Source organism: Camelina sativa, chromosome 1 (genome assembly GCF_030686135.1).
Source record: "Camelina sativa cultivar CO46 ecotype springtype chromosome 1, ASM3068613v1".
In the NCBI taxonomy this organism is placed as follows: Eukaryota; Viridiplantae; Streptophyta; class Magnoliopsida; order Brassicales; family Brassicaceae; genus Camelina; species Camelina sativa.
Window position 1 is genome coordinate 4,013,651 of NC_141880.1, and position 12,702 is coordinate 4,026,352.

General features: G+C 38.3%; 2 protein-coding genes and 1 pseudogene across 4 annotated transcripts; 1 reads left to right on the forward strand and 2 right to left on the reverse strand.

The window, feature by feature from the left end:
- Positions 1–473: 473 nt before the first annotated feature.
- Positions 474–1,735, reverse strand: LOC104704156 (nucleolar GTP-binding protein 1). The gene is made up of 2 exons (XM_010420291.3): positions 1,553–1,735; positions 474–1,364 (listed from the first exon to the last, which is right to left on the reverse strand). The coding sequence occupies exon 2, from the start codon at positions 1,356–1,358 to the stop codon at positions 627–629; it is 732 nt and encodes a 243-aa protein (XP_010418593.1). The 5' UTR covers positions 1,359–1,364; positions 1,553–1,735; the 3' UTR covers positions 474–626.
- A 162-nt stretch (positions 1,736–1,897) lies between these two features.
- LOC104764160 (3-phosphoinositide-dependent protein kinase 2-like) lies at positions 1,898–4,851 on the forward strand. Of its 2 annotated transcripts, none has more exons than XM_010487664.3 (11): positions 1,898–2,344; positions 2,448–2,628; positions 2,756–2,808; positions 2,909–3,010; positions 3,098–3,206; positions 3,308–3,386; positions 3,528–3,693; positions 3,805–3,939; positions 4,027–4,181; positions 4,270–4,492; positions 4,588–4,851. In XM_010487664.3, exons 1-11 carry the CDS (start codon positions 2,165–2,167, stop codon positions 4,669–4,671), a joined length of 1,467 nt encoding a protein of 488 aa, XP_010485966.1. In that variant the 5' UTR covers positions 1,898–2,164; the 3' UTR covers positions 4,672–4,851. The 2 variants fall into 2 exon arrangements, with proteins under 2 accessions (XP_010485966.1, XP_087342200.1); XM_087486074.1 differs by having other exon boundaries at positions 1,909–2,344; positions 2,448–2,632.
- Positions 4,852–5,034: 183 nt separating this feature from the next.
- Positions 5,035–10,835, reverse strand: LOC104763981 (phosphatidylinositol-3-phosphatase myotubularin-1-like; annotated as a pseudogene). The gene is made up of 19 exons (XR_015580786.1): positions 10,534–10,835; positions 10,258–10,326; positions 9,966–10,040; positions 9,738–9,809; positions 9,554–9,623; positions 9,268–9,317; positions 8,906–9,195; positions 8,630–8,703; positions 8,481–8,544; positions 8,297–8,362; positions 7,895–7,994; positions 7,695–7,808; positions 7,410–7,579; positions 7,174–7,258; positions 6,618–6,836; positions 6,444–6,503; positions 6,285–6,349; positions 5,921–6,200; positions 5,035–5,831 (listed from the first exon to the last, which is right to left on the reverse strand). The product of XR_015580786.1 is annotated as a phosphatidylinositol-3-phosphatase myotubularin-1-like (transcript).
- Between the last annotated feature and the right edge of the window lie 1,867 nt (positions 10,836–12,702).

The following is a 12,702-nucleotide window of genomic DNA, read 5'->3' on the forward strand; positions in this document are numbered from 1 at the left end:
CAAGACAAAACTTGAGGACGAACAAAGTCGGCAACAGTATGAACATCGAGAGTTAGAGGGAATGCGCAGTCTTCAAGAGCCAAGATGGCGTCGAACTTGGTAGTAGTAGAAGAAGCAGCAATCGCATATTCCGCTCTTAGGGATCCCAAATAATTACTTCTTTTAAAATATCTCTTTGCCAATAAAAGTTCCCCAGAAGAAATGGCTTTCGCTCGCTCATCTTTCCACTTCGTGTTTCCAGTTCGTGGCGTCTTTTATTTTGAATTTTTTTTTTTTTTTTCCTATGAGATGTTCCGGCTCCAATACTACAACATATTTGGGCTCCAATCCTAATATAATGATTTTGAGTCTAAATTTTAGAGAAAACTAGGTGGTATTGTTGGACCATTTGTTTTGTTGGTCTTGTAGATTAGTGAAACGTAAGAAAATGATGCTCTTACTTGAGCCTGAAACATATGCGTAAGAAGAAGAACTTCGGAAACAACAAGGTCCAAAAACATAAGATGGTCCGGAACCGGATAACAAAGAAGCATACATTATTAGTAAAATAAAATAAAATAAAAAAAGCTGATAGAACATTCATTCTTCAACAAGTTCATATATCAGCGATAATCAAAAAAGCCATTTTAGATAACCAAGGCTTCCATGCGTCCGAGATTTTCACAATCCACTCCTTGACCAACATCACCTTCGAGGCTGAGGTCATATTGACGATCCAGTTCCTCAAGCCAAAGCAGAGTCTCTGGTTCAACAAAGTCGGCAATTTCGTCTTCAGTAACAGGTTTAGGGAATGCGCCCGCGGCCAAGTCGTCCCGATACTGGTTCATCAGAGTAGTAGGACCAGCATCATCGTCCAGATTCGCCATGTACTCCCTGACCCTTTGGAGAAAAGCCAAAACAGGAACGCATCTCTTGGCAAAAGTAAACATACGCGCAAGAGCAGACACTCTCAGGGACTTGCACTTGTCCCGCGAGTCAAAATCATCCGTGCGAGTGAAAAGAAGCTGGCGTACAAAGTCATCGGAGACTGATTTGACCATGTCCTCAGCATCGGAGACATCAGATAAAGCTAAAGCGTAGCGTGCAAGGTTATAGCGCTCATGGAGAAGGAGGGTGTGCGACCGATTAAGAGTATGGGGGCGAGGAAACTGGACTAAAACCTCATTGAGCATCTCTGAAAACCTTGCCTCCGCAGAGCTGATCTTGAGCGCATAGTGGTTTTGGATATCAAAGATATGATCATCATCACGGAAACGACGGAAGCACTCTGGTCTCCGAAACTCTAAACCGATGGCTCTGACAAAATCGGTTTCATTTGGAACCACAGCAGTTATCTTCTTGAATTTGTTCTCCCCCATTAATTTCTGCACAAGCAACCAACCAAGCAAAATAATAGGAATTACGATTCTCTTTCTTATTGTTCATCTCTCAAGGCAAGTGAAGGCAAGATTTGGAAAAAAAAACGTGTGCAATTTTAATCCCTAAGCAATTTCTAAAGACACAACACACATCACAAGAACCCTCAAAAAAAAAAAGACCGTGAAATTTTTACCAAACACAAAAGACTTGTCGGTCAATCAAGGCCCCAGTTTTAGGGTTTAGGGAGCTTGCTGAAGAGACTTGCGATGAAAAATATAACGAGGATGAGCAACAAATCCCTTCACCAGCTTTACAAAAACTAGCTAGGGTTCCCAATCGTTTATGGAAGCTACATGACCAATAAATTTTTGCTTGAGTTCGAATCCCATAAACCTCCATCTAATTTTATATTTTTGGTGTTGGCCTGTTGGGTTCTTCTTTCTCCCTTTTTTCTAAGGCCCAATAAAGAGTGTTCCAAGGCCTACCCAAAATCTCAAATTTTTTTATTTTTATTTTCCGTTTCTCGGACAGCTAAATTTATATTTTTTTAATTGTTGAGTTTGTTTTGACGAAGAAGAAGAAGAAAACAAACGATGAAGAAGAATGTGTCACATTCATCCGATTCTTCTACTTCACCTCCCCTTCATCAAATTCTCCTAATTTCTCTCGTCTCCTTTTCATCCCATTGAAAAAAAGTTGTCACCTTTCGAAAATCGGAAAAATATAACATTTAAAGCTTTCAAGATCATCATTGTCCATTATAGATCCCAAAATGGGTCTCATCATGTAGAACAAGTTTTGTGGGATGTTGACAATGGACAAGGAATTTGATTCAAAGCTTGCTCTTCAAGGTAATTCATCATCAAATGGTGGTGGTGAAACTATTTCCAGAAGCAAAAGCTTCGCATTTAAGGCTCCTCAGGAGAATTTCACCAGCCATGATTTCGAGCTCGGCAAGATCTATGGTGTTGGCTCTTATTCAAAGGTTTCATTTTTTTCCTTCTCGATTCATGAAATCAATTCACATTATTGTTGGCTAAAAATTTGTCCTTTATTTGATTCTTCTTCTTATGTGTGATTTGAATCAGGTTGTTAGGGCAAAGAAGAAAGAAAATGGAACTGTGTATGCCTTGAAGATCATGGATAAAAAGTTTATCACCAAGGAGAATAAAACAGCTTATGTCAAATTGGAAAGGATTGTTCTTGATCAACTAGAACATCCCGGGATTGTGAAACTCTTCTTTACGTTTCAAGATACACAATCACTATGTAGGTAGTTTCTATTCATTCAAGCGGCTCTGTTTCAAATACAACCATGAAATTTTATTCACTAGTCTCTGTTGCTTGAAGGGATGTGGTTATGAGTGATATTGGTTCCTTCTTGTTTTTTTTGTAGATATGGCGCTTGAATCTTGCGAGGGTGGGGAACTTTTTGACCAAATCACCAGAGTAAGATACCACTATTCAGAATCTTGGAGGAGAGTGATACATAATTCTCAAAATGTAGTTGCATTATTGTTCTTTTTTTGTTTTGTGATGTGTTTGGCAGAAGGGTCGTCTATCAGAGGATGAAGCTCGGTTCTACAGTGCAGAAGTTGTTGATGCTCTTGAGTATATACATAATATGGGACTGATACATCGAGATATCAAGGTAGCTTCGTTTTCAGAGATCCATCTTTTTTCTTGACCCAACAATAACACTATTTGCTGATCCTTTCCCTGAATTTTGAATGAGTAGCCGGAGAATTTGTTGCTAACTTCAGATGGACACATTAAGATTGCTGATTTTGGCAGTGTAAAGCCAATGCAAGACAGCCAAATTACAGTACTTCCTAATGCAGCTTCTGGTAATATGAGTTCCATGAATCATTTTCTATATGCTTAAGCTTAAGGTCTTTCTTTGAGATTCAGGATTTTAAGCATGTCTATATATTCGTGACTTCTGCAGATGATAAGGCGTGCACTTTTGTCGGAACGGCTGCTTATGTTCCTCCTGAAGTTCTAAACTCCTCTCCAGCAACTTTTGGGTAAGAGATTATTGTTAGACCAAACTTTGACCACTATGTGATGATGTATGGACTTTTTTGTTGTGAAGTAGCCTTTGATTACTACACGCCTCTTACTTAGAACAACTTTTCTTTGGTATTTTCTGGAACATATTCAAACAGAAATGATCTCTGGGCGCTTGGCTGCACTCTGTACCAAATGCTTTCAGGAACTTCTCCATTCAAGGATGCTAGTGAATGGCTCATTTTCCAAAGAATTATAGCCAGAGATATAAAGTTTCCAAATCATTTCTCAGAAGCAGCAAGAGACCTCATCGACAGATTGCTAGTAAGATAAGCTTCACTTTTTACCCAGTCTTTGCTAAATCAGGGATTACAAGTCAAGTTCAAAAGCCATCGTCACCAATCTTTTTTTGTGTGGGGCTATGGTTCATCTTAGGATACCGATCCTAGTAGAAGACCAGGAGCTGGATCAGAAGGCTATGCTTCTCTCAAGAGACATCCTTTCTTCAATGGAGTTGATTGGAAAAACCTAAGGTCACAAACTCCTCCAAAACTAGCTCCAGATCCTGCGGTATATACCTCCTTTAGTTACTTTCTAACTGGCGCACCAAAATGTTTCCCATCTTGTACTTCTCTTGATCTAGCTTTTCTTTCGCAGTCCCAGTCAGCATCTCCAGAGAGGGATGGTTCTCCATGGAACCCAACACATGTTGGAGATGCTTCAGTCTTGCATAACGATGGACACGGCGGACATTCTGAATCCTCAGGTTCCATAACTCGGCTTGCCTCCATAGACTCTTTTGATTCCAGATGGTGAGACACTACGAGGCTTTTACATATTTCTGACACACTCTTGGTTTTTAAAGTCTAATCCGGTCTTCGATTGTATGCTTTGTAACAGGCAACAGTTTCTAGAACCAGGAGAATCAGTTCTAATGATATCAGCAGTGAAGAAGCTACAGAAAATCACAAGTAAGAAGGTGCAACTAATACTCACCAACAAACCGAGACTGATATATGTTGACCCATCAAAGCTTGTAGTAAAAGGGAACATAATCTGGTCTGATAATTCTAACGACCTCAACGTTCAAGTCTCAAGTCCTTCACATTTCAAGATTTGCACAGTAACACACAATCCAATGGCTAACTTCACTTGTTCAGTTTTTTTTCCTATGCAAAATTGATATGTGATTGTTGATTCTTGTTTATGTTTTGGCAGCCGAAGAAGGTTTTATCGTTTGAAGATGCGAAACAAAGAGCTTTGCAGTGGAAAAAGGCAATTGAAACTCTTCAAAACCGTTGAGACTCGTAGCTGATGATGATGTCAATTCATAAAGTCCCTTTTTCCCCCCATTTCCTTGATTCAATTGATTACACCTCACTGTATGCATACAAGACGTTTCTGGAGCCCATACTGACAGATTTATGAATGACAGTAACCAAAGTAACACCTAAGCTAATATGGATTGGTTTCTAGTTTCAATTTTGGTTTGGTTCAGTGTTACTCAATTATATTTCGTAAAGTTTTTGATTCGGATTGTCTTGATTACGGTTTAATCCAGTAGAACATTTTGCTGTCCAATGCTAAAGAAGAAATAGAGAGTTAAGAAGAGTCATTGTATGACCCAACTTGTTCGAACTAAAACACTCTAGAAGTTGTATGGAATTATAAGAAAATAGTCGATTTATTTGAAACTGTACATCACTTTCACCCAACTTTTTTTTCACTTTAAACCAAAAAGAATCATAGATCTAAATTAAATAATTGTTTAGTGGTTAAGAAAAAAAATAATGCTTTTAGCTATACACAAAAGTAACAAGATGAGAAACTCCCTTGTTCCAAAAACTCAGGGTGTCACTGTCAGTTTATGGTTATGCTCCCGCCTTTTCTTCAGACGGGTTTTTATTGATGATTCTGATCCTCCATTGGCTTTATACTGTTACAAATATCACAGCTTTCTTCAGAATTTAATTCTTTCATTTAGATTGGAAATAGCTATCGTCGATGGCAAGCCGGTCAAACGCATCAAAGTTTGCTTTTAACCCGACAAACTGACTTCCAACATGAGCACATCCCGCTTCAGGCCATCGACATAATCCTTCTCTTGTACGCAATGGACACAAGGCTTCACAAACTCGTCCTACCGGGTTTTCAGATCTATTTTCTTCAGACATAAGTGAGATTGATACAGAAACATCTGAGTTGTTCCCTTGTCTGTTTCGTCTCCTAGGGTTATTCTCCAGAGAGCCTGCCCTTGGGTCGTCTTCAACATCAGATCTACTGAAGTTAATCTTGCAGCCGAGTGATTGTACTGCTCGTGTTAAAGCTGCATATTCCTTGGTGGCTCGGTTTGCTGATTCCCTAGCTAACCAACTCATATGTCTTTCTCTTAGCAACTCTGCACTTAATGACTCCATTGCGAAAGATATCTCGTCCACTCTTCTTTCTGCTGCTTCTTTCTCCTGTTTCGAATCAATTAGAATGTTAAAAGCTTTGATACACTATATAGCCAAAGAGAGAAGGTAAGCAGAAGATGAGTTAACTACGTCACCTTTTGCATTTCTGAATATTTCACTGTCATAGCTCTACATTGGACCCCGATATCTGCAGCTTTAGCTTCCTCGGGACAAGCCCAGCGGAGATGGAACTGTGGCCAAAGGGTAGGAGCTAAAGATGCTGCCGGAGGCAATAATGGGCCATCATATTTCAACGGATCATAGAATGGGTTACAATGGACATGAGAAGTTGCACTAGATGAACGCAGATCGGTCAAGTAAGCCCATATGCATCCACATGCATCAGCAATCCCACATTGTTCCCTCTCTTTTTCACTGAAATTTATACCAGATCACAATTGGTCAAACATAATACATACCAATTGGTTTCTACAACGGAGCTTCAAAAGAAAATTTTACCTGTTGCATAAGAAGTTCCCAAAACGACATGAAAGCAAGCAATCCATAAAATCTACCAGGAAAGTCTGAAACACCAAATATTACGGCAAAAGTAGTAGTACTATTACGGGAAGAAGCTGAACATGAAACTGTCAGAAATGTGTTCGGCTTCATACATACCGGAGAAAACTCAAAAGCACAAGGATACATCCGCATTAGCTGTGAAACGCTATCAATCCACTGGAAACACATATGTGAACATAGTATAAGCTGTTGGTCGGCCAACCCATTGAAATAGATCTAAAACAAACCAAAAAGTTACTATAATTGCAAGATGAATAGCTGCTCGCTCACCTGAATAAATATAGGCGAATAATTGTTATGCCCATGGGAAGAGTTTGAAGATTGTGAGGCTGCTGATCCTGAAGACTGACGCACAGGAGATGAAGGGAAACTTCCAGCCGAAGAAGACTGTCTTGGTAAGTCAAAATTACCGGATCCTGATATGTTAGGCATTCCTACACGATCCGAAAACGGGTGACCAAAGGCAAGCCAATCCTTTTAGACAAGAGCCTGATATGAGTTTAAGAGAAAAAGTACATAAGAAAATGGGGTAGCAAACAAGAATGTTGATGCACAGTTAGTGAGAAAGAACATATGACTGATACGGTAAGCATTTTCATTCGGGGAAAAGCGATACATGAATGGATATGAAGAATAGAATTCAATATGCTACTCCCAGTCTAAATTGTAAATCATTGAATCAGTCTAGTTACCAATTTTTCAGTTGTGAAACATACTCTATGAGAAACCATATCAACTAAAAGTCAAACCTAAATTAAAGACTTTCGTAAACATAGTCGCATACAAAAACAAGAACTCAGAAACACCAAATCAGGACAAGGAATACCTGAAACCCAGCAAAAGTCCTGTAGTATGGATCAAGTAATATGCATGCAAGAGAAACCAGCTGAGTTGTTCTGTCCCATCCATCACTGCGCAATGACATATGATGAATCATGACATAACAATCATAATAATAATAGAAGCTTTTGATTAAAAGAAACGCATCTTCATCTTATTACAGGTATATAAATTGGTATCCAAATGAAATAGTTAGCCGGTGAGGTGAATCAGGTATCTAACCTGCAGTGCACAAGAACTGATGCCGACTCCATAGCAACACGTGCAGCAATCCATGCTGCGCCAGCTAAAACGTTCTGGATGTGTATCAACCAACCACTGTCTCCAAGTAAAGATACTGAAGCAGACATACTACTAAGATTGCCTCCTCCCCAGGTCCAACCACCGTGTCTCTGTAGATTCCACGCATACATATATCTTAATGATTAGCGCCATAAAAGTGTAATACATCATCTTGTATTCCCCAACTGAATCAGTCAAAAAAGTTCCTGGATATTCAATACTCACCAAGAACGATGATCTCCCATCAGATGATGTTGTACCGTGCATGTCTAAATAATCTCTAAGGCGGGAAAAGCTCTCCCTCATTCCATGTATATTGTCTATGCCAAAGAAAACAATCTGCAGAAAGAAACACCGTCACTAAAATCATGGTATTCCAGAAGATCAAGACTCTAAGCATCAAAACACCAAGATCATTTACTTACTTCAGATTGGAAATAGTTTGACGATGATTCTGAGCCGCCTCCCATGGCTCCATTTGCTAATGCATTTTTCCTAGGTCTTGCATCGGCAATATATAGCTTCCTATGAAGTAGAAAAAAAAAACAAGATGAGAAAAGTACATCTTTGTGAATAACTGAAAATATCCCATATGAGCTCAGTTCAACACTAGCTTGTGAATGCTATCCAAATAGGAAGTATATTAATAGAAACCAAACCGACATATTGATGCCTTTAGAAGAAAATACCGTGTCCACCAAGACCAACAAGAGTGTGAATTTCCTTTTATGAGATGCATTCATAATCCACAACTTTAACTCTTTATAACGAAGCATAAAATACAAGACATAAGAATTAACCAAACTAAGGGAACATCAGAAGCTCACCTTCGTTCTCCCTTTGCATCAGCTAACTGAGAGCAGAATGCAGCAGCAAGTTTTTCATCAAAACTACTGTTGGAGTTGAAACAAATTAAACTTCAGAATCTATCACTTTGTGAACTTTGAAATCCAAAACTAAAACTAAACAATTATCCAAATGTTTCCTCGTGATATTGAAAGTCTGATATACCTCCTCATATTCATCATAAGACCCACAAGAGGTTGTGATGAGCGTGCTATCACAGCTCCACTTCCTGCAATTGAGGCCAAAAAGCATGTCATTTGGAGACAATACGACCATCATTAAAATGGAAGCAGCCAAAATATATGCATTTCTACCTGGCTGACACCACGTGATCACAGGTAAACGACATCTTGCCCGGAAAGAACATGCTTGGAGCAACTCTTCATCACTACCAACATAGACTTGTTATTTCTTTAATTTATAATTCTCAATAGGAACATGGTCTTGTTCCAATGCGCAAAAAGAGACATGCCAGATAAATGAAGAGAATTTTCTGGAAAGCTCTTAAAATATGAAGACAGTAGTACTCCCAGTCTAGAAGGTATAGATAGAGAATTTTTTTAAATCCTGAAAAGATATCAGTGTCATACCTTATGGATTTTGGAACCATAAAGGCAAATGGGTACGTCTGACACAAGTTATAATTGGAGTTCAAGTCACTTATTCGCCACAGCTCATTGGACAATGTGAACGAACCATCTTCAATCATATCCGCTGATGCTCGTATTGAACTTTTTCCGAGAAGACGGAAATATTCATTAAGCAATCTTTCCTTTGGGTTTGCGTTACCAAATTTGGAAGGCCCACAAGCAAAAGTATAAAGATCCCATACTCTCTCTGGCTTGCTACATTTCAGTAATGCATCAAACACTGAACGTCTCTGCAAAAGTATGAAAGGTTAGACATATTTCAGGGAGAAATGAGTAAGGCAGCATAATAGTGAAATTTTCACCTGCTTGGTTCGAGGACGAAAACCATAAACAATAATCCTCATGTCTTTTCCTGCACCACGCAAGTGATCATAGCATCAAATAAAGTTGTAAGAAAAGAAGAAAACACTTCAACTAACATCACTATGGGAAGATGTCTATTGTCCAAGATAATATTCAGACGTTAAGACTTAACAGTCAAGAACGCAATTCAAAACCGGAGCGGATTTTGAGCTATGACACAAAATCCAGACAAAACAAAACCTAGTCTAAATCAGATATAGCAAATGATCAAGTCCGGAAACATACCAGTGACCTGTAAAAGACGTCGTGGTGGATTCCTGTCAGACTGACGAGGGTTTGATTGAACTTTCAGCACCTATGTTCACCACCCGTGAATCAGAAATACATAGAATAAAAAATGTAAAAGCTACAGAGCCTAACTAAATCAATATTAATCACATAGCTCTGTCCCCAGGGTATAGCAACTGACCAATTTGTTAAACTTCTCAATAGTTGCCAATGGAATTGTTCCAAGTGGAATGACCTTTCTGGTTCCTTCACTCTTCACAAAGAGAAACAAAGAATATATTTGTTCAACAGTACTTAAAATTTGAATAAGTAAAGTTCAAGACCTGTATTCTACATTTTAAAACTATCACATTGGCCAAGGAAAAATAGAACAAAAAAAAAAAGAAACAGAGGAAAGACAAAATCATACCAAAAAAAGAATACGGAAATTTGTCACCAACAAGGTCCCTGCCTCATCAGTGTTGATAAGCACAACTCCATAACCCTGTAAACAAGGTCCAAATATCAGAGAAAAGACTCAATTATAATGGGACATAACCAATACTGGATTCCACACTAATCCACAAACAACACGAGTGAAGCAAATTGCATACCAAGTCTCAAAATTTCAATAGCCGGATATGGTAACAAAGTTCCTAAAAAGGAAAATTCGAATAAAAGAGATCACTTTGACCAAATCTTTAAAAAAAAAAAAAGCATACCTCGACGACGACCTTCTCCGATTCCAGCAAGCAACTCAAATTAGCAAAAGAGCCTGACCCTGAAGCTGACTGCGGCGACCCATCAATCAAAAAGAGAGAGAGAACCAAACAAGAAACATTGAGCAATCAATTCAATACAAATAACCAGAATATGAGCTTTTTCGCAAACTTTGGAAAAACGACATTCACGTGTTGTCTGTGTAAATTGTGGGTTAAAAGGGAAGAAAACGTGAGAAACCCTAAGAATCAAAGAGGATAGAGAGAGAATTGAATTACATCGAGTTTGGTCCAATCAAGCGTATCCCAACTACCGGTACCATCCATCATCTTCTCTGATTCCGAATAACCACGCAGCGGCCTTCCTCTTACTCGCCCAGACGGTGGTCTCGGCGGCGTCATCAAGAGAAGAATAATGAGAGAAACCAGAGAGAAAGAGACGGTGGTGACGAAACTTTCACCTGCCGATCAACGGAGCAAAACGACGAATTTGTTTCGCCACAACAATTTTAATACGACACAGCTTTGGTACGGTGCTGTCGTGTTTTTTTTTTTTGTTTCATCTTGTACTTTATTTTGTTAGCGTTATCTATTTGTATTTTACTATTTTATCCAGCAAATTTATTAAAAGAAAAAGAAAACAAAAAAAAAGCAGTCAAGGCAATAAAATTGAGGTCAATTTATAAATATTCATCAAATCCGTATATGTTTTTTTTTTTTGACAATAAAATCCGTATATGTTTAGATATTAAACAAAATGAAAATGATACAACAAGGAAAAAAAAAACATATGATTTATTCAAATTATTAGTTTATAGTGTACAAAATATCTTAGAATTATATAAAGTTAAAGTTTGGACGGTAGAAGAACTTGTATATCTAGTTGTCCACGATAATAATATGTCACCGTCTTAAAAACAAATTACGAAACCATCCACAGGTGTGTGTATATCAAACAATTTGAATTGGTATTAAACATCAACATCTATAATCTTCAACAAACAAAAAAAACCTGCAACAATTAAATGACAAAGTATTTGAAAATATCTTGTTCTCCTGATTATTATTTTGTACTAAGTATTTTTATTTTAGCATACATAAATCACTACAAAACCTGAATACTTGGAAAAAAAATAGAAATCACATGACCAATAAAAAGGAAAATTTCCAAATTATAAACACAAAGATGTGTTTTTAGTTTTGAATACATTTTGCACCATTTCCTGGTGCTCTACCAATGTCCGTTCATGAAATTACAATTTAGCATTCATATTCATATGGAAAAAAAAAATTACAATTTATTACTGGAAGATTAGTTTACAAATTCTCCCAACTCAAGTTTTGTAAAATTCACAAATTCCACCACTTCAATCCAAATGATATGTCGGTGCTTTAACTTTCAATATTTAACCACCTTTTAAACCTAAGTCAATCTGCAAAACATAGCATGTTGCCTCCTCCACCACTCAAGAGGCAATAAAAAAACACTTATAACATTACATGACATAAGTCAAGTAACGACCGTTACAAACATTTAATTTTCGATTAATCTAATAATAACTATATTCGTATTTACAATTCTTTTCACTCTTCTAATTAGCTTCATCTTCTCCTCCTCTTCTTCTTCTTCTTCAATTCCTCCAAATTAAGCTTTAAAAGATTTACTCCTATCAGTACTTTCTACTTCTCATGCATATTGACTTGTTCCCTAATCATGTCTTCTTAGCCATTTTTGCGATTCTCATATCCGGTTTAGTTATAAACCATTAAGTACCGGAGACACAATTCGAACCGCATAAAACTCCCGCCAGGCCCACTAGGATGGCCGGTGATCGGAAACTTGTTTCAGTTTACTCGCTCGGGGATACAGTTTTTCGAGTACGTCGAGGAGCTCGTAATGATCTACGGTCCAATCTTCACTCTCAGGCTAGGGACTCGAACAAACAACGATATCATCTCCGACGCGAGTCTAGCACACGAAACATTAATCCAACGTGGAGCTCAGTTCGCGACCCGACCCGTCGAAACTCAAACCCGGAAAATCTTCAGCTCAAGTGAAATTACAGTCCACTCCGCGATGTATGGACCCATGTGGAGGTCATTAACATGGTTCAGAACATGCTGGGACAACCAAGGATCAAATCCGAGGCTAGAGACAACCAAGGACTCGACTGGGTGGCCTTTTGGTGCTGGACGTAGGATCTGTCCGAGGATGGGAATGGCTACGGTACACGTGTATTTGATGATAGCGAGAATGGTCAATAGTTCGAGTGGATCGCGTGTCCACCGGATAAGTAACGATGTAGATTTTGCCGGGAAGTTGGTGTTTGCTAGCTGTTGTGATGAAGAAGCCGTTGAGAGCCACGGTCAATATAGAGTTTAAACATAAAAGCTGCGGGATTAATTAGCATATGAACATTTGTAAACTCATGTACACTCCAATATTAT

What these genes read in the sequence shown, in the direction of transcription:
- LOC104704156 (XM_010420291.3), bottom strand. Translation starts at nt 1,358, where the DNA reads ATGGGGGAGAACAAATTCAAGAAGATAACTGCTGTGGTTCCAAATGAA.
- LOC104764160 (XM_010487664.3), top strand. Translation starts at nt 2,165, where the DNA reads ATGTTGACAATGGACAAGGAATTTGATTCAAAGCTTGCTCTTCAAGGT. An exon ending in TCAAGATACACAATCACTAT is followed by an intron (nt 2,629 to 2,755) that starts GTAGGTAGTTTC and finishes TTTTTTTTGTAG; the next exon opens with ATATGGCGCTTGAATCTTGC. An exon ending in AACTAGCTCCAGATCCTGCG is followed by an intron (nt 3,940 to 4,026) that starts GTATATACCTCC and finishes TTTCTTTCGCAG; the next exon opens with TCCCAGTCAGCATCTCCAGA.